The sequence below is a fragment of the Poecilia formosa genome, unplaced genomic scaffold, assembly GCF_000485575.1.
Source record: "Poecilia formosa unplaced genomic scaffold, Poecilia_formosa-5.1.2 Scaffold36, whole genome shotgun sequence".
In the NCBI taxonomy this organism is placed as follows: Eukaryota; Metazoa; Chordata; class Actinopteri; order Cyprinodontiformes; family Poeciliidae; genus Poecilia; species Poecilia formosa.
Window position 1 is genome coordinate 1,403,384 of NW_006799975.1, and position 27,941 is coordinate 1,431,324.

Below are 27,941 nucleotides of genomic sequence, written 5' to 3' on the forward strand. Positions count from 1 at the left end.
TGTTTTTGTGTGTGTGTGTGTGAGTGTGTGTGTGTGTGTGTTCTTTTCTTCCATTTTTTTCTTTTCAGAACTTACCGGTGAGGGAGCAAAGGTTGCTGCAGACGTTTCTTAAGCTGTAGCAACAGATTATCTCCTTGAATGTCTTCCTCATCTCCTGACTCCTGAAGGCGTAGATCAGTGGGTCGATCACGGCGTTGCACATGATGAGGATGAGGTACATGTTGAAGTGGGACATGAAGCACACGCAGTACAGGTTGCGAGGGCAGGAGATCATCAGGATGAGGTGCAGGAAGAAGGGGGCCCAGCAGACGATGAAGATGCCCAGGAGGATGGTGAGGGTGATGGCACCCTTCATGCTGGTGCGCTGGTGGATGGAGTTGTAGCCCGGCAGCGCGGCGATCCGCTTTACGTGCGAACGAGCCAGCATGAACATGTGGCTGTAGAGGGAGGCCATGATGAGCAGCATGGCAAAGAACATGGACACCAGGCAGATGATGACAGGGGTGGTCTCAGAGTAGATGATGAAGACGATCCCACAGCCAGTGCAGAAGGTCCAGATTCCTCCAATGATGCAGCCTGCTCTCCTCACCGTCATGATGTTGTGGTACCTCAGAGCGTAGAAGATGGTGACATACCTGTGGAGGGAAGCATATCACACATACAGATTTTGCATTTCAATTCTTGGTGTGAAATTATGGAACAAGTTAAATGAGGAGTTAAAAAAAGTAGAAATTTTATACAATATCAGAAGGCAATATTAGGAGGTCATTTTCACATGATATAGAAATATGAGGAGAGATAGCACTAACGTGTGAGTGTGTGTGGAGAATGTATATATATATAGACATATATAAGCCCTGATAAAATGGAAAATTAATTAACCTATGTTTTTTTATTTGATTTAATAATGAGGCTTCATCTGAAAATATTGTAAGAGTTTATAAGGTATGAGTTTATAGTTTTCTTACTTCTTCCTACTCCTTTTCGAGCATGTTAATATTGTGGTAAAAAAATGTCTTTTGCATTCCTTGTATATGCATGTGATTTTATACTGCTATCATATTTGAAAATAAATAAAAATAAAATAAAATAAATAAAATATCACTTATTAGCTTTTTAGAGTTATCTTTATAAGGTTACAGGTGTTTTCATACCTGACAGATTTGGGACCAAACTTACAACATTTGTTCCATTTTCAGCTGCTGTGGTTTTCTTTAACTCTGCACTGTGTCAAACAACCCAAACCCTTTGGAAAACGTGTTCATCTCTTTGCCTGTGGTGGTGCTACACCAAGAACTGCCGAAGTAAACTCTAGATCCTCTGAAGAAGATGCCAAGTGCAACTTCCTTCTTCACGCAATGTAAACAAAAAATGAACTGGCACCAGATTTTAGTGGTTGTTGGATTTCCCCTTTGTCTTTGACAAAAGTCATTCTCCCTTTAGGGCTAAGCTTGTATGTTTGTTTTGGTTGTATTTACCCAGAATGCCCTGCGCTGTAGTCAGTTTCCAGCTTTTGGGGCAGTCTCCAGTCCACTTGCCATTTGAATCACACTAGAGTTCACTTCAGCCAAATCAAGACCTCAGTTTCCAGGACATCATAGTTCACTTTTTGGTCCACAGAGATAATTCACACCTCCTGAAATGAACCGGACTAAATAGGGCCTGTGTGAATGCAGCCTAAACTTCCAAAATACTCCATCACATTTCTGAGGGCTGACTCTAAATGCTAGAAAAAAACAAAAAAACAAAACAGGAATTCAATACAGATCATAATAATACTGCATTATAATATTAAAAGACACAGTAAGAAAACTGGGGGTGTTTTGCTGTGGAAGATGAAACGGCAGAATTGACCTTTTCAGGTCACATAATCTCCACTTAAAGTTTGACAGAGAAAGAGCCAAGAGAAACTATTTTTAAAATATTGTTTTTTATCTGCTTTCTTTCATTAAACCAAAATCATCTGATACTGTTTTTGCATGCTCTGCTTTAAAAGGTAGATAAGAGAATCAATTTTTTTGGGATCCGCCTTTAGCCACTGTACCAATGAACCGTCAGCCGTCATTGGCTGACGGTTGCTGGCTGTGAGAGCAGATAGGGCTGCTTTGCCTTGCAGGGATGTTTGAAGGACTGATGAGACGTTGTTTCTGTACTGTCACTAACTTGGCTTACTAACAACTTTGAATCAATTGTGCTTCAATATAAAGTGCCATCATGGTGAAACAATAAACACACCCTTACTTGTTTTGGCCTTAACATGTAAGATGAATCCAGGTTTATGTATTAAGTTGTGCTTTGTAACATTTTGTAAACATAACCTCTGAGATTGTTTTTATTATCTAATAAATAAATAGCATATTAAACACCACATTGATCCCTTTACTGTCATGATGATACCAGAATCCTCATGGATCGACTGACTTGCATGTGAGCATTTTGAGGGTCGCCGTGGAAACAGTGAAATCAGAACTTTTTCACATCAAGATTTGCTGAAAGTCATTAGATGTATTTGATACTGATTTTCCTCTTATATGATCTTTTGATGCTCTACTTTTATTAAAATAGTAACAGAGATAAACATTTTACTCTCACAGGAGACAAAAATTGATATTTTGATCTGGACAGAGGTTTGTATAAATCCAGACCTGTAGAGGTCAAAGGTGATGGCATTACACATGAGAGCAAGTTTTACAGGTTATGTATGCATAGAAGGTGTTTCATTATTGTGTCTGGGTGCACAACTTGGTGTCATAAGTTTATCACAGTGCTTTGGAAAAGCAGTAGGTAACACCTTGAACTTGTTTCCATTTCATTAAACTAAGGACTCGCCCAAAACCCCGCCCCAAAACCTAACGGGCCGGTCTGACAGATAAAAATATTTCATGGTGATGCTGCAGGAACAGGTGCAAGGAGATAATAAAATACAATTTTTTTTATAGTATCTGCATCAGCGAGTAGAAATTTACATTTTAATGATTTAATGACACATTAAATAGACTGTCTATTCATTAAATGGTTTAATTTGTTTTACTTAGCCTATATTTAACCAGATAAGTTGATTCAGAACAAATTCTCTCATTTTTTGACTCACCCCAGTGTGCAGGATGCTTGAAACTCATGGCCAACAGTTAAATTTGTCCAGAGGTTAATTTACACACAGGAAGAGTACACTGAATAAGGGTGAATACTAATGCATGTAACACTTTATAGATTTTTACTTAAATTATACATCATTTTCCGTCCACTTCGCAATTTTTTACCGTGTTGTTTTTGTCAAATGACAAAACTGATGTTTTCATTTGTAAGGTGACAAGATGTGGACAATTCAAAGGGTTAAAATCTCTTGTGTGGCACATAGAAACGGTCAGTACCTGTCCACGGCGATGGCCAGCAGGCTGCACATGGACGCCACAACCGAGATGCAGATCATGGAGTCAAACACGTTGTCCATCTGTCTGATGAAGTGCTCCTCCACCACCAGCTGCCTGTTGTTCAGCAGGTAAATGATGATGGTCTCCCATGCATTGGACACGCTCACCAGCATGTCCGCCACAGCCAGACTGCAACCAAGCAGACACGGTTAATGACAGACGCTTTTGGCCACAAACACACATTCCTAAAGTTTCTGCACAGACATGCTTTCACCAGCAGCCTGCAGATAAGCTGGCAGACCTTCCTGCTGAGCAGTGATACATTTAAATCCCTGCCTCCCAGCAGGAGAGTCAGTTAAATCAATCAATGATTTACTGTGCAACCTTCCCTCTCTGCGGGTTTGAGCCATTTTCTTGTCGCTCATGTAGCGATGCCGATCCTAACTATGATTCATGGGGGATAAATTGATACCGCTGACAGATGCACTTTGCTTTAAAGCAGCATGCTAGCAGGTGTTTGAGGCAACAGCGTTTTGAACTAAATCAGGTGGTTCCCAAATGTCTAGGGTTACCACCCTACACATCTAGAAGCATCCCCTTCTCTACCTGAATCTCTGCCTGGCTCATTTCTAGACCTCAGTGGAGCTGATTGGCATGATGATGAGGGAATCCATTCATTTCATTCAGGTGTTCTGGAGAATTACTGCTGACTTTTAAGGAATCAAACAGAATCCAACTAAAGCTGTTTGTGCCGTTTTGTTGCACCTGAGTTTTAATTGTCCACTCCTTCACTGGTGGTGGATATGTGGCAGGGAGAGTTTTCTTCTCTCTCTGAAGGTCAAAATGTGTCAATACACATTTTGGAAACATAGAGACATTTCTTTGACATTATTCTGCTCTTGCATCTTAACATTTTCTGACTTTTTTCAGATTATTCTTGCTCTGGGCACGGCTTCTTTTTTGTGGTGTCCAAGAAAAATGAAGTGGATTTGTGCTCCAGTGGGAGGGACCTATAAAAACTTCCTAGAAGTTCTTTCCTTAAGCTCTTGTGAAGCATGACATGTCCTGGTTAGAAAGAAAAGCTTGTTCTTATCACCCTGAGTCTAAGAACAGATATATTTGTTCTTGCAGAGTATGTAGAGACATTGTGTCAGAGGATCTTTTTACATTACTAACCATCTTAAATCGACATTTCAACTGTTAGTGAGAAATAAAGTATAATTTCTGATCAGAATGTAGTTTTATTTTGTTAAGCAAGGTTTTACCTTGCAGTCAATTACAATGGTAGAAGTAAAAGAATAAAATCTTCACATTTCAAGAACTTCAATTTTAGCAAATATTTCAAAACATTTATGCAAGACTTTAGGGGAAAAATTATTATTAGAAAAATTATTTTAAATTAGAAAAGTCAGAAGATTTTTACTAACTTAGCTCTCAGAATGCAAAATGGAAGATCTCTGTCTAAAATATAAACAGATCACTTAGTAGTCAGATCAAATCAAATCAAAAATTTGATTAGGCAGTTAATTTGTGATTTATGCACATTTTTATATCGGAAGAGGTTAGCTTTGAAATCAATCAATCAAATTTTATTTGTGTAGCACATTTCAGCAACAAGGCATTTCAGAGTGCTTTACATCATAAAAACACAAAAACACAAAGTCATGCAACATAGAATCAACAATTGAAAAATTACATTTAGTCAAGTGCCATTGTTAAATTCTTAAAACATTATGTTTCAAAGGGCTTTAAGTGTTTCAGCAGTTTTGCAACGTTCTGAAGTTTGTTCCAGATTTGTAATGCATAGATGCTAAATGCTGCTTCTTCATGTTTGGTTCTTGGAATTCTGGGAAAAGCTCATTAAGAAGTGAAATCATCATTTGAAACCTGATAGTTGTGTTTACTCTACTTGTATTTGTCTCATTATAAAATTTGCTTGATTATCTGAAATACAGGGGGAAAACCCTCAAAAGAAATCCATCAAGTGCTTGTTTAGAGCCTTGTAACTGTTCAAAACAGCAGTAATGTATTCATAAGATTTTCTTTAAAACTAGTTGGTTCAGATTTTCGATGTATTTTATTTTATATTTTCTTTGAAGAAAACAACAGTTGCATAATTTAATCCACCCTGGAGAACAAAGTCAGATACTGTCTGACACGGTGCTCAAAACAACAAAGCCAAACAGAACGAACATTCAAAATGAACTCTAGCGATCCTTTAATCTGACTGTAACAATGTAGGAGTTACTGTTACTGTCAAAACAGGTCCTGCCTCCAGGTGAATAGGAATCGGAGCATCTCTGAATGTCAGTGGATATAAGATGACCAGATTCTCTGTTCTAAGGGGGAAACAATGTGTTCTTAGTCAAACTGCCTGCTTACGAATGTAAATGCTTTCTAAACATTTGGAAAGACATTTCCCATGCCGGTGTTCCAGCAGTCATTTCAAGCATTTGAAGTTTGTTTTGTAAATCTGCACAGAGTGAAGATACTTTTCCAATAAATAAATAAATAAATAAAAATAAAAAAGGAACTCAAGGACAAGTTTAACATTGACTTTGAAAGCTTTGCACAAAGAAGCTGCTGATGCTTTGTGGTATGGATTTGTTATTGAAATGTTTGGCAGTAAATGCCACATTGTAACAAACCCCAGCATGCTCCATGTTTGTGTCACCTTAAAGTCTTACATAATACAGAAATCACAAAAGAATGATGCAAGTAAACGACTTATCATACTAAATCCAAAAATCCAAAATTATTGAAATCATATGTCAAATGTCTGATCACTGAACAAAGTTTTACTTCATAGTATATTTTTGTATTTATGCTTTTTAAAAGTAAATATAAAGGACTCTTGAAATGTCAGTCTGATGAAGGGTGGAATTTAAAGAATGTAGTAAACCCTGCCATGTAGTCTCTATAAAATTAATAACTCCAACCTCAGTGTGACATGAAATATTACAAAATGTTATCAATTAAAATAAAAACTAGGCTAAAATGCAGAACCGGGCTGTGAGGTGCCATGTTTTACTATAACAATAACCTTTGATGAAAGGAGTTTTCTAGGTTCAGCATTAGAGGTTCTGTTCAGTTGAAGAAGACTTCACCACATCTAAGAAACACAACTTATTGTCATCTCCCAAAGAGTGCAGTGCAACAGAATCATTTCTAGAAAGGTCTTGGTGAAAACATTTAGAGAAAAGTGTAGTGACAAGAGGACCAACAAAGAAGGTAATTATGTCCAACAAAAACATAACAGAGAAACCTAAATGCTGCAGGAAGTAGAAAAATGAAAAAGATTGGACCAAAGTGAAGTTCTCTGATCCATCTTTTTATTTGTTCTGGACACTGAGAACAAAAAAAGTGTTACAATTTTTAAAACTTGTTGTGGTGCAAAATTCAATAACATTAACAATAAATATTTACCTGCAGACAAAAAAGTACATGGGTGAGTGGAGGTTCTTGTTCTTCACTATTGCCGTGATGACCATGATGTTTTCCAGCAGTGAGATGATCCCCAGGATCAGAAACACCTGAGGAGAGAACACACAGTATCAGGAAGTGTGGGTAAAGAAACGCTAAGCCGGGTCAGGGCTCGGTTCACAGGGTCGGCGTTCCCGAGTCCCGATACAAACCTCCACAGCAATGTGGACCTGTTCACAGGCTGCGGGTTTGAGGGTGGAGGCCTGGTCCTGCAGCAGTGGCGGGGTGGGGGTGTTGTTCTGGTGATGGTAGGAGAAAGTCCAGGTGGAGTTACCCAGCAGCTCCTCCTCCTGGTACGTCGACATGTTCATCCTGTTCATTGCCGCTGAACTCTGAATAATCCTCACTCTATCTGCACACCATTTTTGGAACAAACCTGACACAGATAACAAATATCAAAATGAATGTTGTTCAATATTGATACTTGTAGGATTCTGCTGTATAAATGTCATTCCCTCACGTGTCGATCTTGAACAAACCAGATTCAAAGATCAGCCAAAGTGATTGAATGTAGCATCTCAGTTAGCATCATAATATTTCTTGCTAGTGATTTTTATTTCTTGGTCGGTTTGGTGAAATTTATTTTAGTTACAGTTGACACTGTATGAACTGTCCTCTGAGCTCACCCCCCCCCTCCATTTTGGAGCTTTTGTTCTTCCACAGAAGGATTAGCAGTTCACTCCCAGGTCTTTGTCATTGTCTATTAACGTAGCAAAGTTGCATTTTTCATGTGATGGGTGGCATACTTTATTTCTCTTGGAGGAAATAGGATTGTCTTTGTCTTTCAATTTCTACTAAACCTCAGTGTTAAGACTTTAATCCTTGAAAATGATGACTTGTGTTTTGACTTGTAAACAAACAACTTATTTTACCTCAGTAAGGTTTCAGGATATTAATCAGTGAAGAGGTGAAGAAGTATGTGCATCCTTTTTTTTTACTTAGACATTTAACTTTATCAAAGTACAACAGAGTATTAAGGGAACGATAAGAACACAAAGTAAATAAAATTACAAAAATAAAGTCAGAATGTAATGACAATAAACTCATACCAGAACAGACTCATAATATCGTTAATATTATGAGTCTGTTAATAGTTAATAGTATGACATTATTGTCATACTATTGATTTTATACTCAGACTTTATTTTTGTATTTTTATTTTATTTTATTAGTATGGCTCTAATACTTAAACTGTTACTTACTTAGAAATAAATGTAACCAAGAACATTTAGTTTTTCTCTTAATTACATTCATTAGCCTCAACAAGGTCTGAATGCTGATGGGTAAAATCAAGAAATCTCTTGAGTAGAACATGTCTGACAACATGAAATAGCAACACATCATAAGGAAATCCAACAACAGATTCTTCTGGTTCTGACGGTTCTGCAGCTGGTGGCTCCAGGTTTGATCTGCGCTGGGGGACGCGTTGGCAGTGTGGTTTAGGGTTGTTTGGTATCCTGCATCTCTCCCTGTGCCCCAAGGTTAAATGAGAGCAAAACTGAACATTGTGTCTTATGCACTATCCCCACTGTGAAACATTGTTAGGGAAGGCAGTGCGACGCTGGAGTAATGCAACTTTCAGCAAGAACAAGGAAGCTGATTAGATCTATGGGGACCAAAATGCAATACAAGGAAAATATGTTAGAGGCGGCAGAAGACTTTAAAATGAGGTGGAGCTTCAGGTTTCAGAACGACTATACACATACAGTCAGATCCGATTTGCAGTGAAAAGGATGTTTAAACATGTTTAGGTGTTAAAACGGCCTCATCTAAATCGAGATGTGTCTTCAGAAATCTGTGGCAAGTGTTAAAAACTTGATATTCACAGATGCTCTTCATCCATTCTGACTGAATTTGTGTGACTTTACTTAGAAAATAGCATCAATTTGATCCTGTGAAGACAGTTTTGTAAAAGAGATCTCTGACCCAAGGAGTTTTATCCTGGTTACATGAAGGTTGAAGAAGAACTTTGATCTATAGAAAACCAAAGCTTGTAGGGGCTGAAGCAAATGCAAAGCTGACTTTTCAAATTTTTATTTACATTTGGAAAAAAATAAGAGAACACAACATTTGCTGTTTAATCTATTTCATAAACTCCCACGTCATAGCTCGTGGTTGTAAAATGAGGGAATACGTGAAGACTCCACAGGAATTACAATCCTTGCCAGGCATAGCAGGCCTTGAGGCAATTCTGTGTTCATCTGGGGATAAATAAAGTAGGACTAATATTCTTTTTGATCAGTTGATCAGATCAAAAATGTGGAAAGAGAAATGACACGACACCTCTGACTGGGCCCCATAAAACGGCCCCCATGTTACGGCCTCAGAATGCGCTGATGAGGTGATATGCAACAGATTTGAAAGAGTAGCTTTGAAAGATGCCTGAGGTCAAACGTTTTACAGCTCGTGATCTGAAAAGGAAATTCTTTCACCAATGTCATATGACACTTCTTGGGTTGCTTATAGGTTCCACAGACACAATATATACTTCTATCTAATCCTAACATCTGGGCCTTCTTCAGGGAGCCTAAACAACACAGTAGGTAAGAATATAGATTTTATAGATCAACTGAGAAACTATCAGGCAAAGATGATCTAAGCTGAGTTAGCTTCAGTTAGAAAAATAGCTGGTCAAATCGGCCTGGTCATGTACCAGTACCTCACAGAGAGAGGCAGCAGGACTTTATTATTCTCTTTTTTCACCGAAACAAGCCTCCGGTCAGTAGGTGGCAGCAGTGTGCAGCTTAATCAACAGGTTGCCTGTTCAAGCCAGTAGAATAAGTTTCCTACAGAAGAACTGGAGCAGAAGAGGAAGTTTCTGCTTCATGATGTTAAATATATCTGCCTCCATAGAGGAGAGAAGGAGTCGTTTGTGGTGTGAAAAGAGGTTAGTAAAACAAGTGTGACAGGCTATTAGGACCAGGCTAAGATAAATATGTTTTTAAAGATACAAGAATAAAGTCATATTAGGGGAATAGCTGTGCAATTGGCAGAATAAAGACTCAATATTCCCAGAAGAAAGTTGCAAAATTATATGAAAACAGTCATAAAAATATGAACAAAGTCTTGGTAGAACATGTGACGTGATCAGCTCAGATTTTTTATTTGCAGCTGATAATAATTTGATGCTAAAAGATGAAGTATTTCCTCATTTGTAAACTGATATCAACTATAGCTTCACAAGATGCTTTTTGTTCCTCATTCTGATGCAGTTTGGTGTAGAGTTCTCATAAAATCAACTTTATTCTCCTATTGAAAACAAATTGGGGGATCACCTACTGCAGTTTTCTGGCCAATTGCTGATTCTGATTTTGGCCGATACCAATTTTTTCTCTGAAATGCTGCTAAATATGGTAAGAAAGTAGCTGAGGTGGTAACAGTGGGGTAATTGTTGTTAACTGCAAACATACAGACATGACCTGGTGGGCGGGGCTAACAATCAAACCTCTATAAGTAGAGCAGAAGAGGACAGTGGCTTCACATGTAAGTATTGGCCAATCACCAATCTCCCGGTTTATCGGTGCACCCATGAAACAAACAACGCTCTTAGTCTGGTCCTAACACTCCGTCATAAGCAAGTGACTGAAGCTCACAGAAAAAGTCCAGGAAATAGACAAAGCCCACATAACCACTGGGTTTACTGCAAAATGTTCTGCACTTATCATATCTTCTGACAAGCTGAAATATAAGCAATACTGTTTCAAATTTTCCACAAAAAATGTTAAGAACCTTATGAAAAAGAATCAGTTGAAGAAGCTGACTAGTGACCACTTACAATTTTAAAAAGTTTTACCTTGCTTAGTTTAAAAATATGCATCCCAGTGAATCCTTTGCACTTTTTCTCTTAAGAATCACTGAGCAGTCTGGATTACATGGTACTAACGGAATTAATAAACTGAACTTGGAAATTGTTTTAAGACATCAAATTGAAGTTGTTGCAGCTCATTGCTTTAATCAGTTTTAATATTCAGGCTGTAGAATGCTGCTGCCAGTGGTGTGTACACATAATGACACAATCTTACCTTTATCTTTAATTATGGCACACATTTGCTGTGACATTGTTTCGATAAGCTTCTGCAATGTCACAAGACTTATTTCCATCCAGTGGTAATTAATTTTTCATTCAATTTTTTTCTTTTACTGATTATCAGAAAATCTGACCACTGCGCAAATGCTATTTCAGCATATTTCCATATACTCAGTATTCTCAGTCCAGGATCCATGTGTGAAAATGATGTCTCATCCTTCCAGTGAGCCTGATGAATCCTGGCTTCGTCATCTGGCAATATGGCTGTGCCATGACTGAAGGAAACAATCTGTTGATGGAATACCCTGGGGCCTCATGTATAAATTTGCACACTACTCTGCGTGTGTAAAATTAGAAGTTGGAGTGAAAGTGTATGCAATCTTTTGAACTGCCATGAAAACGTGTGACAGCAACGCAAACATTTTATAGGCGACAGTAACAAACTACAATGCACCAAAACTCACCTAAACAAGCTGAAATCTTATTCCATACAGCAATACGGATCCAGGATCCAACATTTTTTTCACGATTTCAGTCTGTGCACCTATGTGCATGAAATACATCTAAAATTCCATTCTCACAGTCAGAGAAAACGGAGTTGGATCAGCAAATTAACTCCAATCAGGTCAGGCTTGATGATTAATAAGGTGGACAAGGTGTAGACAATCACACATGTACATAAAAAGCTGTATAAAGGTGTGTGTAATTGTGGAACGGTGGCAGCTGTGGCCTCCTCCAGTGGCGTTGTCCCCTGCTGGAGGGAAGGAGTGTGTGTTCACAGATCATGTGAAATGATGGCCTTCTGCGCCCTGAAAGGTGGCTTTTAAATAAAATCTATCATTATTTGAAGCAGTAGTTAGAAACAGACTCCAAAGAGGCAGTTGCAATGGTTTTTCAGGCACTTAGAGGGAGGTTTCAAGGTATTTATGGTAATTTGCATATGCATTTAGGAGTAGATTTGCCCAATTCTCCCCCAAGTCCAGATTCATAAAGGGAACACGTGCAGTGACATGTCTGCGTGCCGTTTTATACATCTGGATTTTTTTGTGTGCCATGAATTTCCAAATTTCTCCCTGTCTCAAACTTTCAAGATGAAAGCTGTGCACTGTTTTTCACACGAGCCCCCTGGTCATTCAGTATCTCCAGCCAGTCAGCTGACCTCATTATGTTGGTGAACTTTGACCTGACCAACTGCAGCAACCCCACACCATAGTGCTGCCACCACAGATGCACCCATCCTGCAGACCCTCGGCAGGATGGGTGCATCACTTCATCTGTCTCTCTTCTTACTCTGATCTTACTCTGATGCTCCCATCACTCTGGAAGAGGATAAACCTGGACTCATCAGTCCAATCTTCATGCTGCCTTGCAAACTGAAGCTTTTTTCTTTGGTTAGTATCACTTACTACTGCTTTTCTTAAGGCTACACATCTGTTCAGTCCTGTTCTTTTAGGTTCCCTTCACACTGTGTGATCGGAAATACTCAGAGCTCCACTATTGTTTTTCTTTCACTTGATTCCACCAAATGTTAAAGCGATTGCCAATCACAATCAATCAGGAATGTTCGCTGTCAACATTTCTTCCTGAAAGACAATGGTTTCGCTCTTTACTTCCAGTTTTTAATGATGCAGTGGAGAGTTTTTGAGCAAATTTTAGTTTCAGCAATCTCCTTAAAAGCTTTATCTGCTTGGTGCCTTTGATTTGACACTGCTTTAACCCTTCCATGGTCATGCAGTGTGTGACCGCATGGTTATTTAAGATATGAGAAGATATTTGGGGTTTTATACTTTGCTGCCAGCTGAAAGTCAACCAACCATGTAGCAATAACCAAACAGAATGCTCATACCTATTTGCTTAATTAAATCAGGCTGGTGACACTTTTTGTTTTTTTCAGTATAGTTGCACCACTTAAACCATGAAGTCATCATCCAAAAATGGAGGGAACATGACATAGTAATATGTAGTTGTGCCAAAACAGGATTCCATGAGGTGGTGCATTACACATACTGCGGTAGATATGGTCTTTCTCACAAAATATTAATTTTTGTAACTCCAATAAAAAAAGTGATGAAGCAAAAATGACATCCTTGAGAGAGTTCCCTGACGAAAACCATTTCTGCCCATTACACACATACCACAAACCATCCTGAGTTAAAATGAAGGTTTTAGGGTAGTCTAACCAAAGTCAGGACTTAAATTCAATGATCCCAAATCATCCAACGTGGCTGAATTGAAGCAATTAGCGAAAAGTGGGCTGGATTTCTTGCACTCACTTTACTTTGGAAGAATTTAACATTCACCACATCGGCTTGATAGTCTTTATTGCACCAAGAGTGGCACAACCAGAAAAATAAATAAATAAATAAAAAATACTCAGAACATATGTAGACTAATCCTTTATCACTGCTCTGTAGTTCTGTACTGGACTGGAGTTTGCCTCGTCTCAGAAGAACTTTTCGCTGCCTCCATTTTCGATGATTGTTGCTGGAATGCTTCTTTTGAGTCCCCACTTTATCATCTGCTTCAAACACTTTCAGCAGACTTGTCATACTGCCAGTCTACTCTTCGCCCACATCCTTAGGGCGTTAAATTGGATTCAGATCTGATGACTGGAAAAGCCCACGGCATCTCTGAACTCTAAGCTGTGGCCAAAAGGAAAGACAACCAGTCAGCTGCTGTATTCAGGTGGGTTGTTAAAGTAAAGCTTTTATTAAATGGCATTAAGAGTTTCTAAATGTCTGGGAGGAATAATCCCCACCACAAACATTAGTCTGAGCTGTGCAGGAAGGAGAAGGCAGGCCAGGTTTATAGATTTAAGCAGAGCCACCTGCTGTTATTTGTGCTTTATGGCCCGAAGGCGTAATTTGTCTTTGGATGCTTGTCTCTTCTTCAAAGTTGTCAGTTATCCGTCTTTAACAGACGTTTTCAAAGCTACTGCATCTAACTGTAATATTGCATAAATATGTAATCTTGTATTTCAGAATGCGCTGACAAATCCACATCTTCATCTAAACGCTGCTGTTTATCTAATCTACTTCCAGAGTTCTTTCATCTCTCATTGATTTTCTTCCACTACACCTACATTATAATGCATAAGTCCTCACCTTGACAGCATAATTTGCACCTAAATCACATGAACTGGAACTTTCTAAATAATGAAATTCAATTTGCATCAGAGGTATTGTAGGATGAATCCCAGTAGAAGCTTCTCCAAACTTCCACCACAGAGAAAAGCAAGCAGCATCCAGCATACATAGTACAGGAGTTAAAAACATTTCACACCAAAGGACCCCCAAAGTAGTAGTCAAGGTGACTCTGCCACCGAGGGACCATTTAGGGCCCCCGGTTCAGCTATGGGCATGGATGATGCAACATGTTCTGGAGGCAAAGCTTTAATTACTGAGACAAAGAGAGTCATAGTTAATTTTTTTAGCATATTAACTATGTCCAACTGCAGCTAAAATTAAAACAGATGAAAGTTACTTTCCTTTTTTTTAAATCATAAACAGTGTTTTTTTTTTCCTTTGGAAAATCCTAAACACTCCTTTTTATATGACTAATTAGCGCCTGCAGGCAATTCGACGAAGCAAATGTTTTCGATCTAAATGTGTTCCCCTGCACAAACTTTTAAATATACCAATAGCTCGTTCCAAATATAGATTCACACCTATGGAAGGACTCTTGGTCCAGCAGATTTCAAAGCCTTTACATATCTATATTGTATGTAAGCTGAGGAGACGCTAGCATGGCCCAAGTGACTCAATATCAGAGAGAAGCCTGCAGGAGTTCTGATGCAGCTCAAGGCAGACATGCATTATGAAAACATTTCATTCAGTCGTAGGTGGCAGCCATCTGCACTCCCTGCTGAGGTGTGCTTATGGGTGGATGTTCTGCTTCCTGCTGCTGTGACTTGAGTCGCTTGTTGCCAGTGTGGTCATGCGAACTCAGAGACAAAGACCACATGAAGGGCCACTGTGCAGACATAAAGATGCTAAGCCTTTGTTAGAGGAAAATTGTGCTCTCAGCTGTCATCATTGCCAAGATAGCACCTAACCACCCTGCATTGTTGCCTGTAATCTTGAAAACATGCTACCCACTGTTATACCACAGTCATTCTCACCTCCAGCAGAGTTAGATTTGAACTTTGTTTTTTTTTTTGATCTACAACTGACTGGACTCTAACAGAGTCTGTAGAGGGGAAAAAAACATCATAAACAAAAAGCCGTCCATTCTCAAAGACTCATCACCAAAGACAAATCATCAGGATGCCAGTGGAAGCATGCACAAATCTGCTCCGCAGTTATAAGACAGGTTTAATTGCTTCAATGCCAGTCAATACATTTTTTTTTCAATGATTATTAGAATAAAACTCTGGTGTAGATTCTGAGGAATTCAAGACATGGGAATCCCACACCCTTAAGCAGAGAGCAACTGGAACTCTTGTCTCTCAAAGGTGTTCAACTCGCTTTGGATGAGAATTAAAACGTCTTCAAGAAACAAGGAAGAATTCCAGCTGCCCTGTAACATTACATGTCCTTCACTGTGTCCGTGAACCTACTCAAGAGTCTTCCCCTTGTACTTCATTTCCAACATCCTCTCTCTAATGTATCCAGAATCTCAAAAACTCCTAGATTATTTCTTTGTCCCTAAAAGCTGACTTTGTGTTGTAGCAAAAATTGGGTAGTTTTCACCAAACATTTTGTCCAAAAGTGGCACCTACTACGTTGGGTGGGTGGACAGACTGAAAAGAACCTCATTTTTCCTCACAGCCCATCATCTTAAACTACACAACCAGACTTCAGACTACACTGATCCTCTTCCATCGGAGGAAATATGATGCCATTCAGTAATGTTAAAGTCAGGAGGAATTTTGCTGAATGAATTCTGCCGCGCTCATATAACAAATGTACCACAAATACACTCCACTGCTGCAAAATTACTGTAACATAAATACTCCAGGAAAGACTAGATTGGAAGATTTTTTAGATCCCAGGATGATTATGCTATGCAGAAGCTTTCCTCAAGTCAGCATGCAGGATGCTTGAAGTTGGAACCAAAAGTGACCGCTGGAGGAAACTCACAGAGCATTTAAATGTCATAACTAAATGACCAGACGATCCTGTAAAATGCCAATAAGACAAGACTGTAGTGTCAAAGTAAATGTAACATGTCTCACCCTAATCTCTGAAGCCTCCACAACCATGATCCAAATAGATTGAATTTGCAGTATTTATTGGCTGCTGCCCACAAATAACTAAAATCTGCAAATACTTGAGACCTCTCCCAACTTCAATTGTTAGCACAACAAATACTTTAATATACATCAATATGTACAGAGGAAACTGTCATGGCACCACTACAGAAACTGATATCTACTGTTAGTAAGAAACGTGCCTCTCTGTTCTAGAAGGTACAGTCAATTAGCGTCAAGGGAGCAAAAAAAAAGAAAAAAAAAAGAATAAAACTGATGATCAAGTAGTATTATGTCAAGTTGTGTCAAGTTGTTTTCCACAGAAAAGTCTGTGACTAGGTTGTTGTTGCTTATTTATTTCCAACGGGACAATGCACATTACAGATTATGCCAGAATTAGCTATGGTTCATCTACAGCCCCTCAGTGAATCCATGAATACTGAACCACAAAAAGGCAGGGGTTCATTGCATACACACACACCCACACACCCACACACGCACACACACCACTATTTAGATCAGGATTTCACAGAGAGACACATAAACACTTGTTATTTCACAGAATCGCCTTCGTTTTGTTGAATGAAAGGCATGTTTGATTGACCCCAGAACATCACACACTGCTCCTCTGCTCCTCACATGATAGCAAGTGGAGCTGAGGTCCAAGTAAACCTCTGTAATGAGCTGAAGGTTCAGGGAGGGAAAATCTAACTGTTATCCATCTGAGTACCGTTTGTTTCTCCTTCTGCATTCTGTGCCAGCCTGTTAATAAGAAACTTAATATACAAGGCTGGCGTTGTTTGTTAATCAATTTTGCTTTTCTGAACTTACTTCCTGTGAATAACAACACTTTCAGTGTTGTCTGATGAAGGCCTCACAGACCAGCATATTAAGAAAAAGAGACATTATGCACTGCAGCAAAACAGTGTCTTCGCTCACACATTGAAATTTTAGGTTATTGTGATTAAAGCAGCTTAATGGATTGCATGATGAGACATTCAAATTCTAAGTCTATTTTCAGGTCAAAGCATCAGTTCAAAATTAATGTGGCAAATAATATAATAAAAAACATACAAAAGAAGCTCATCTCAAGTTGCATCTCCTTTGAAGTGTTCCATATTATTCATTCAGAGATCTGGTCAGCCAAGATTACATCACAAACGTAATTAAGTGTGATCGGATGGATATACTTTTCTCATTTAACACAGCAACCTGTGCACACACACTGTCTGAATGTATTAGATAAGTGAAACTGACGTGAGCTCAGATGGATCAGAGTTTCACAGCAAACAAACATCATCAAACAGAGCTAAACTTAGCTTTTCCACAAATAGACTGATGCAATGCCTGTATTGTGTCCCAGATTAATAGCTTAAAAATTTACCCTAATGCAAACATCTGTTTGAAAAGAATGGCTGAATTATTCAAAGTTCACATTGACAAATGTTTTTTTGATGTTGGTTGTTTTATTTACCAAAGTGACACTTAAAAAATCTCATATACTCCTTGAGTTATTTCAAACAGACTCATCAAGCGTTTGTGTCTCATTTAGCAGTTTCACAGGCACTTTGTGAGATAAAAGTGAGTAACCTTGCCAGATAAATGCCTGCTGTTTATACTTTAAAGACAGGAAATATGTAGAATAAGTATGAGCAAGCTCGGCGTTAAAAGAGCAGAAATGAATAAAAATAATGTCTTTACTAGAACAGTGCAGCTGCTATCTAAAACCTAGTTTTGGGACTGCCAAAAGATCAGTCTAAAAAGGTGGACAGAGGTCCTATTTATTGATAAAGTGCATACTTTTATTAAAGTTTATTATTATGACTTGCTATGTTACTTTGATGTGTAAGTATTATTAATATTTATATCAGAAAGCACCAGCACCCTACTGTTGATCGTAGGTGTTGACAGAGCAGAAACGGATTTAAAACAGACACACCCCCGGATCCGTTTCTACTCTGATGATGTCGCACAGACTGACCCAGCTGGTACGGCAAGATCAAACGGAAACCTGGAGCGACTGATTGAAAGAAACTGGCCTGTACTTGATGAACCAATGGCACAATCGAGCTCAATAGACTGGAACTAGTCAAGACTGATGAAACGATGACAAGTTACAGGATTAATGTGCAATCACAAGATGCCAAAACCTACAAAAGCGTCATGTGACCTGTAACACTCTATGGTCTGGGGTACTGACTGGCGACACAAAAAACACTAACAAACACTAACATCAGCACAATGGAAATGAAGTGACTCAGGAGCTCGCTCCTCTAGTTTTGGGACTGCCAACCATGGCGTGAATGAGGAGGACTTGAGCCAAGAAGACAGAAACCCAGCTTCAGTGGTATGGCCACACCATGTTTGTGGAAAACAAGGCGCTTTGCCACTAACCAGAAAAATATGACATGAACATCCAAAGCGGTGGACCTAGACCTAAGAGACTCTGGCATCAGGGTCAAGTGAAGCCATGTCACAGAGCCTGGATAAACGCCAATAACGCAAAGAAAGAAGTTAATATTCACATCAGACATCCACATTCTTAAATATGTTTGAAGAACAATACAATTCTCAGAAGTTTTAGATGCATCCTTTCTAAACTTAGCTGAATGAAAAGACTTAATTAACTTTTTTCATGAACTTTGGCTGAAACCTGTAAGTAACCTGTTTATGTTTGTTGCACATGGAGCAGATCACCATCACCTGGGGTCTGACATGGACAGCACTGCTGCCGATGCATAGAAACAGGTGAGTTAAATAGCTTGAGATTAATGATGATTTTTCAGCAACCTAGATTAATGATGCACAATGGTGTGTTTGGAAATAGTAGTATATGAGAGGGGCTGCCACAAGTTTTCTTCTACCAGCAACAGTGGCAGAAAAAAGTAAGACATTTAATTTATTTCCATGACAGGGAGCCAAAAAAAAAAAAAAACAACAACAAAAACACTCAAAATGTTTCCTCCAGGCAGAATGAAGGCATGGAGTGAGAAAAAGTTCTGTTGGCTGACATTTTTTACATTTTAGTGGGAGGAAGTAGCTCAAGAGATAATCAATGATACGTAGGTAGCATTAAGTAAACTGGATAACTTCAATTTGCCATCCTTATAAAGGAGGAGGTACCTGGAGAAGTTATTTGATGTAATCTTAATAGTAGATTTGCCAAACTTCTCTCTTCTAACATAAACTATTCTGCATTAACAGGAGATGTTAATGCAGGCACTTGCTTAAGCTCCTGTCTGAGTTTAAGGAAGTTTCAGCCATTAGTTGCCATGCCTGCTGAATTACAACATATAGACTCACTGCTGGTTATTATCCCACCAGGAGAGTGTGTGAGCAAAAATGGGTTGTTAACAGGCTGAGCTAGCATCAGCTGTTCACACTGTGGAACAGATTGCACCCAGCTGAGAATATCTTATTTTTAAAGGTGCGACCTCCTACTCAAAACTTTGATTTCCGAACATTTTAATAGCTCATCTTTGTCATAAGGCGGTTTAGATGAGGTGAGGAGAGACGCCGAGAACCCAGGTATGGTGAAGATGATGAATTTAATGGTGATAATAAAAGCTCAACAGTCCATTACAGGCAGCACGGCAGAGACTAGCACACAGCTAAGTACCGGTAGCAACTGATTCACAGGACTTGAAACGAGAGCTGACACTACCAGGACTAAACAGTTCTACTGGAGCGCACACACAACGTAAGCCAAAACTGAGACGTTAGACATAGACAAGGACCCAACGAGGAACACAGACAACAGGTGGGTTTAAATACACAAGGGGTAATCAGGGGAATGAGACACACCTGGGAGCAATCAACAGGGAGGACAGGACAGAGACTCACAGGGAAACAGGATCACATAGAAAAACTCAAAATAAACACAGAAAACCACGGATCATGACAATCTTAGGCTGGGAGATGGTGAGAGCAGGTCCTTATGCTTCTGTGGGTGCTTGCTAGCTGAACCTGCAGATTCATACACGAAATAAAACAAAAAATTATTATCATTTAACAACCTGGATAGAAAGATACAGAACTTCAACCACACAATAATAAGTTTTCATGGAATATTTTTTTCCAGCAAAGTATCTGAAGATAATTTTTAATGCTACTGGACAAAGTTTGCACAGCAGCAGTCATGAATGCTACTGTACCACTAAATTAACAGAGGTTTTAGTGAATCATTCTACTGCTTTAAACAATTATCACTTCACATCTGCACTGTTAGCTTATGATGTGTCTCCATAACATTTACAAACAAAATCTGTCAATTTAAATCAGTAAGAAAGGACATGGACATCATTAAAACAATCTTAGGTATGCTGCTAAATAAGAACATATTACAGCTATTTAATAGAAAACATAATCAGTAACCTATAATATATTAGGTGGCAGCTGTTGTGGCACACTGACCCAGTGGATCACAGGTACTGTCATATCATCATTACCACATTAAGGCAGATGGCAGATGGCGATTTAATTGAAAAGAAGACGTTGATAATCTTATAAACTTGATCGTTTGCACAAATTAATACTGGAGTACAAATGCTTTGTTTCCAATCCAGCTCGGTTGGTTGAATCATTTGGCTCTGGTGGGTCAGTTTACCTCTCTGTCAATTCACAATTACATTTTGAACCAATGCATTATGATTTTTATCCCCTCCCTTTTCTTTTCATACCTATAAACAAGAAAATGTATACATGTCATTTACATAAATTACTGTGCGATTGTTGATAAACCATTGGTGATAAATGTTCTCTAAAATGTTTAAATCTCACATAAAATGTTTAAATTGACTACCATTGTCTAAAGACTGTTTAAGTTCTGCTACGAGTTCACCAGTCCAACACACACACACGCCTACACACACACACACACACTCAGTTTAAATGTCATGTTTTGTGCTTGAAGGGCTCCAGAGTGCCTGGAGAGAACATGAAGAAAAACCCCAGGCTGGGATTTGAACCGACAACCTTCTTACTTCAAATCAACAGTGCGACCAGCTGTACCGCTGTGTGGCCTCCATTGCTTTTCAGAGAGACTTTAATAAATTTCCCAATTCCTGAGCAAGTGCTTGACTTTATCCGCTACTCAAGATTTTATACACTGGAGGTTGGGAAGCATTTATTTCATCAGACATGGGAACTATTTTTACATTTAGAGGTTCTAGAGGATTCATTTGTGCGTGAAGATTTTCTGACACCCCTTCATGTGGCTTTTTCAGAGAAGTGCACACAGAGCAGCTGTAAGGCTGAGCTATGTTAGACTTCTGAGTTAATTAGATAGTTTTCACTGTTATTATGTTTAGTGAGTTCTAAGTACCACTGCAACCCACTAATATATAAAGCTATTATCTCACAGGTACAGATGTACAGTACGCATAAAGTTAACTGGCTATGGTTTACAACTGATTTCTAGGCAGATTAAAAGTGAACTGAGTGAATATGTTCAGTCTTTTTTTTTAAATCTTTTAAACACATTAAGACTCCAATCTGCCCCACAGCTCTGATAAAGGCTCTGCTTTCACTGAGCAGCCAAGGGTTTGTGCTTATAGATGCTACATAATGGACACCAACGATATGTAAAGTTGGTACTAAAAATACACAGAAATATGGAAATGGACTAAAGCGTAGTAAAAAAGCTCAATCAAACATCAGCAACAGGCTCTCACAGCTTTGTGAGTCATTGATGAATCTGTGCTGATTTTTTTTTCTCTCCCAACCTGGTTTTTACATTTTTTTCTTTAGGAAAAAAAAAAGCTTGATTTCATAATATCTTTAGTATGTATTCATGCTCCCAACATTCACTTTTTGGTTTTGTCCGCTTTGATACAGCAGTGGAGGTAGACCGAAGGTGGAGCAGGTTCTGCAATGGGTTCATTACAACCCGTTCCAACAGATTCTGGTTCTTATCTCTCCACTGATCAGCTGACACAATTTACAAAACAGGAAGGAACGCCAATCGAACCGAGTAGCTCAGAGCACCCTGCTGTTGTCACATTTTTATTGCCGTCATGTAACTGCATTTCCTTTCATGAGACCAACAGCGAATCCTGGAAACTTTGAGCTGTTTGTTGTCAAAGTGGCTGCAAAACAGCCTGGTGGGAGAAAAAATTGGCGCTCTTTCTGTGATGTCTCCGTTTTGGACCAGAAAATGTTGTGCGTGACATGACCAAAACTATAAAAGTGACCAATGCTTTGATATGTTGGAGTCCAATCAAAAATAATTTTACACCAAATCCTTCTGGGGTGAAACTGGATTTGTGATACAAGATCTTGTGATATTAAAACATCACGGTGTTTCTCATTGAGGTAAATGCTAACTCAACTACCCTTAAATCATTTGTTTGGGAGAACTGTGGGTTTCTAGGTGGAACTATAAATTCAACAGAGTGACTGACACAAAAGATCTATAAGTACTCATGATGGGAAAAGAGGCAGAAAGCATTGCTATGACAACCACTGGATAGATGTCTAAGGGTAAGTCAAGCTGCAACAATCAGAGCCCACTCTATCAATAGTAACTGGGAGATGTGGTACGGCAGACCATCCATAGTGAGAACCGCTCTAATGTCTGAAGATATTAAAACAAATGAGAAAAGGAAAGATCAGTTTGTTAAATTGTCAGAATCTATAAAATTCACAACAAAGGTCTTTTTGAATCATAAATTTGATCTTTGAACTTTTCTTGGAAGTAATATTAAAATCTCATCGCGTCTCATTCTCGTGAAATCAGCATCGTGTCTCGTCTCACTTAGAGACCTTTTGATCTATCTGCCTTTCTTTCTATCATCTACCTTTTGATATTTATTTCCTTTATTTTCACAACTATTCATTTTCAGACTAATGCAGATTTGGAAGTTTGTCTCGAAGCCCTTCTATAATGTCTAAATCCAGTAGGTTACAAATGTACATGCAGCCAGTCAGCTGAGCAGAAGCAGTACAATGATTAACATCTAATTGAAATTCAACACATAATTTAATTTGTCCAGACAGGAATAAGTTTTAATAAACACTAAAATCTCTAAGAGGTACGTTAGGCTATTGAAATTTGTTGAAGAAAAAAATAAATAAATAAATAAAGCATGCTTTTAAATTCTGTTCATTCTGCAAACAGACAAACAGGAAAGCTGAAGGAAAAATATTGTTAAACAATTTCATAATCCAACCATTTTCTAAAAGTCATTTGGAAAATATTTTTGCGTTTCCAGCTTACATCACCAATCCCGTCATGTGTCGAATAGATTTGTCTGTTTTCTGATAACCTTTCATACAGGAAGGTGAGTCAGGAGTAAACAGCTGACGATACAACAGAGTGCGGCTGATCGGCCCGGTACGCCACACTGAGACCTCAATCTGCAGCTCATCTCATGATGCGACTGAATCCAATGACACGGGAACAGAGCGCAGTCAGAGGTGCTTTTTAAAGGTTGCTAGGGATACACTATCAAAAACACACTGCTTGTTAGGTGATGTGTTTTTTTTTTCTCTATCTCTCTTCTGAATATTCCACCCAGAATAACGTAGGTATCACCATTGCAGCTCTGACTCGTAGTTTGGATCTGCAGGATGTCTCAACCTAATTATCTGGTGGTGATTGCTGCCAGCAAATTTGCATGGAAGAAATGTTCATATTAATAACATGGTAGCTGACAGAACCTCACAGTAAAATTATACCATTGCAACGTGTTGTGATGTGTGGTTTCAAATCAGTCTGTACCTTCATGCCTTCAGAGTTCAACACCTTCAGACTGCATCAGCTGCAGAGGAACTGCTTTGGTGACTTTTGCTGTCAAATCACTGGAGATTCGTTAGTCCAGTTTAAAGTTAGAGTTGGTTATTTATGGATAATTAAAGCGTTTTTAAAGATGTCTTTCAGCTACATGCTGCATAATCTTTTTGTCATTTATTATATATTTTATGCTTCAAGTATCTATATTTGCAGGGAAATTAAACCAAATTTTCTATATTAGATGCAGAACAAGAACTCAGTAGGATCACATGTATCCTTTACATGTGATACATGAAAAGGAATATTAATCCTTCATGAAACAGAAATGTAAAGCAAACAGCGATGGCTGTTGTAAGCCACCCTGAGCCTGTTCTGCTCAAGATTTATTTACTGTATTTATACATAGAACAAAAGAAAAGAAAAAAAAATTCTGTTCTGAAGTCCTAATATACGTATTGTCCTTTTCCCATTCTATATGCCTTGTTGTGCATTCACACATAGAAAAAGGTTTTATAAGAGTCAAACTGTGCCTAAAATAATCTGTTTGCTGCAGATCAGCTCAGATCTTATCATCAGTCGTCACCAGCGGCAGCACAATTGTCTCCACATGCAGATATGCAATAAACACTCTTTTCAGCATGCTTGTTCCATCTTTGATGGAATGTCACCCTGGTGAGGCATATAACACATCAAAAGATGCCTCTGCAGGTGAACGAGCTCAGATTTGTCCTCTCTGGTATTAAGACAGATACATAAACTGGACTGTTGGTTTAGCTGTTCCTGCCCTGAGATGCTTTCATTGTCAGTATGTATTTTACATTTGTGAGCAAGTAAAGCAAGAAGCTTAGAACCCTAAAGGAGTTGTCTGATTTGTGTTCCGACATGTTAGGGCGCACAAGCAAAAAACTGATGAGTATTTAAAATTGCACAGAGCTGCCACGTATAACACAAGCACCAGAAGGTGCCAACAGGTGCTGCAGATATGCAGCTGATGATTGCCAAAGCATCCGACTGTCAGTTAAAACATCAACCCATTAAGATGTGTCTCCTTTGATTCACATTTTATGTTACAGACTTAGTTTTTAGTCTTCTACTCATTTTTGTAGAACATCTATTGTCACTATGCCATAATGACAATAACAGATGATTAGAAAGGCGTGCAGAAAAATACTGGGGAGGTGATTTCTACTCTGTTGTGCTTGTCAACTGTGAGATACAGAACAAAATTTACCTCAACAACCTCCAATGATGTTTCAAGAAACAAAAAGTTGCCATTTGGTTTGAACTAAGCAAACAGGTATGAACAGGTATGATACCTGGGTGAATAACTTCCAACTGGCATGAAGGTAATGCCATTGAGTACCTTCTCATTTCCCAGACATCCATGTGGAAACAAACATCCTATGGTTGGTAAAAGATGCTAGGCTGTTTAAGAAAGGTCAAGGCATTGGAATCAAGCAGAAAAAATATCTAAGGAGATAACCCAACTAAAATCGGGTTGAGAACTGTCCAATGTATTATTCAAACCCGGAAAGAAAGTGGGAAACTACCATCCTTGAGGGAGAAATGAGGTTGAAAAGTCCCCCCAGAATAGTCATGATTGATGATAACTTAAACGTTTGATGACATCAAATTGCAGAAAAACAACAGTAGCGCTCAGGGCAATGTTAACCAGTGAAAGTAAGAGTATTTCCACATGCACAGAGTGAAGGGACTGAACAGCTGTGTAGCAACAAGAAAACCACTAATCGGTGAAGCTAACCGGAGAAAAAGGCTTCAGTTTGGAAGGGAACATAAAGAGTGGACCCTAGAGCGATGGAAGGAGGTCATGTGGTCTGATGAGTCCAGATTTATCCTCTTCCAGAGTGATGGCAGCATCAGGGTGACTGTCTGCATCAGGCAGACGGTCTGCAGTGTAACACCTGCGGTGGCAGCGCTGTGATGTGGGGCTGCTGCAGTTGATCAGGTCAAAGTTCATCAACATCATGAGGTCAGCTGACTGGCTGGAGATGCTGAATGACCAGATTATTCCATCAATGGATTGCTTCTACCCTGGAGACAGAGGGACGGCCCAAGATGACAATGCCGGGATTCATCGAGCTGAAATAGTGAAACAGTGGTTCGGGGAGGATGAGGCATTATTGACATGGATTGGCCACCAGAGTTCAAGCTGAGAATCTTTGGGATGTTCTGGAGAAGGCTGTGCCCACAGAGGCCGGCCTCTCGCATCGTCAGTACAACACTGGATAGAAATAAATCCTGTGACTTTGTAGACGCTGATCGGAACAATGCCACAGAAAATTCCAAGATAAATGTGGTGCAGCAAAATACTAGAGTGTTTTTGGCAGAGGTGTAAAGATGTTTGGTTTGGGCTGGTGCATAGAGGCAGAGTGGCCACTCCCTATATAGGATATTAGTCTTCAACGCAGCTGTTTGGGGTTCGATTCCCAACCCTTCGCTCTCTGTCTATTTCCTGTCTAATCTACTGAAAATAAAGGCTGCTAGAAAAACCTTTAAAAAACAAGATCTTTGGTTCTTGGTTCCTGCTGAGAGCGGCTTTCCTTCTGCTCCTCTCACATTAAACCAGTAAAATAATCTAGCTGTCCTTTTAAAACCACTTCTCTCCACTGACTCACTGTAGAGTTTCAATAGAACAGCAGTCTGTCTGCAGACCACTCACCCAACAAGCATTCAGCAGAGATGAGCCGGTCATAATGTAAAGCAGACAATGGAGCTGAAAGACGGACACGGTTTTGGTGTGAGAGGTGAGCGGTGGACCTGTTTGTCAGAAGCCACATGTAAAACCCTGAGGGGAGCAGACTGCCACGCTGCGGCTCCTTCGCTCCCCATTTAGCCTGATCCTTCACAAAAAGATGATGTTTTCTTCACAGTCTTATTTTTTCCATTACAAGATGAGAGAGAGATTCTGCACAACAGAATTGAATTTGTGAGCTCTTGATGCTAATTGCCTACCCTTTGTCACTTCCTGTCATCAACAATTCTTACCCGAGTTTTTGGATTTTGCACTATTCAGCTCTCCCAAATAAATGCCACGGCTGTGAGGACACGTGTGTAGTTTTCTTGGCAACATGCTGGCCGAGACACAAGCAACTCTGACGGTAGCTATAGGAAGTTGAGCTGATGCAGAGCTGACTGATCGGCTCAGCCGCGTCTCTGGATCCACATGATGTAGCAGAGCAGCTGCATCTCATCGCCTCATCATCCCTAACGTTTAGCGACAAACCCTCAGCACATACAGGGTAAGTGCATGTGAAAGTCATTTCCCTCACAGGCATAAACAAACTGCACATACTGGGAAGTTAACTCACTAAGTTGGGAAGCGAAGATCATTTTGGGCATGATTAAAATTAAAATCTCTTCATAAATGAGCCTTCGGAACTTGTGCAGAGGTGCTGACTGCTCAATGTAGAGTTCAGAAAATAGGTTGTTACAGCTTTCAATCCATGATAAATGTCAAAAAATTGAATAAAGTTTAGGAAACCAGACAGCTCTCCTGGATGCAGAAAGTGGGAAAAAAAAAACTAAAAATATGCATAGATAAAAATAAATAATAAAAATGCCTAATAATAATAATAATAATAATAATAATAATAGCAATTATTATTATTCCTAATAAGTATATATGTCTATGTGCAGGTGTCTGCCTCTTAGCTGCATTTTCTGTGACAGTTTAAAAGGAAAAGTACATTTCATACAGCAGAAGTGATGGGAGCAGTAGTAGAATTTCATAAATGAAGAGACAGACATAAGGAATGACTCACCTCTAACCGGAGCTGTTACACAAATCCTCCCTCCAAGTGGCTCTGAAGGACTGAGGAGCATAAAACGGGTGGATTTATGAGTCGTGCCAGTGGCGATGCTGAGTTGTGTGTGTCTGAGTGAGGAGAGAAAGGGAGAGAGAGAGAAAGAGAGAGACTGACTGTGTTGAATACGACACAGCCACAGCGAAAAAATTTTAGCCGGCTTTCTCTCACCGGGGAGCGAAGGGAGCAGCAGCCAGATGCTTCCTCTGCAAGAAATGCAGTCGCTTCAAAGCTCCAACAAACAGCCGGGGTTTTGTCACAACTTCTTGTAGCGTGTGTTCACAGCTGTTACATCCAAATGACTGGTAAAGGA

General features: G+C 39.2%; 1 protein-coding gene across 1 annotated transcript; it reads right to left on the reverse strand.

Moving 5' to 3' along the window:
- Window positions 1-27,941, reverse strand: LOC103136967 (melanocortin receptor 5). The gene is made up of 5 exons (XM_007550447.2): window positions 27,587-27,941; window positions 7,007-7,230; window positions 6,798-6,904; window positions 3,372-3,560; window positions 1-635 (listed from the first exon to the last, which is right to left on the reverse strand). Exons 1-5 carry the CDS (start codon window positions 27,645-27,647, stop codon window positions 65-67), a joined length of 1,152 nt encoding a protein of 383 aa, XP_007550509.2. The 5' UTR covers window positions 27,648-27,941; the 3' UTR covers window positions 1-64.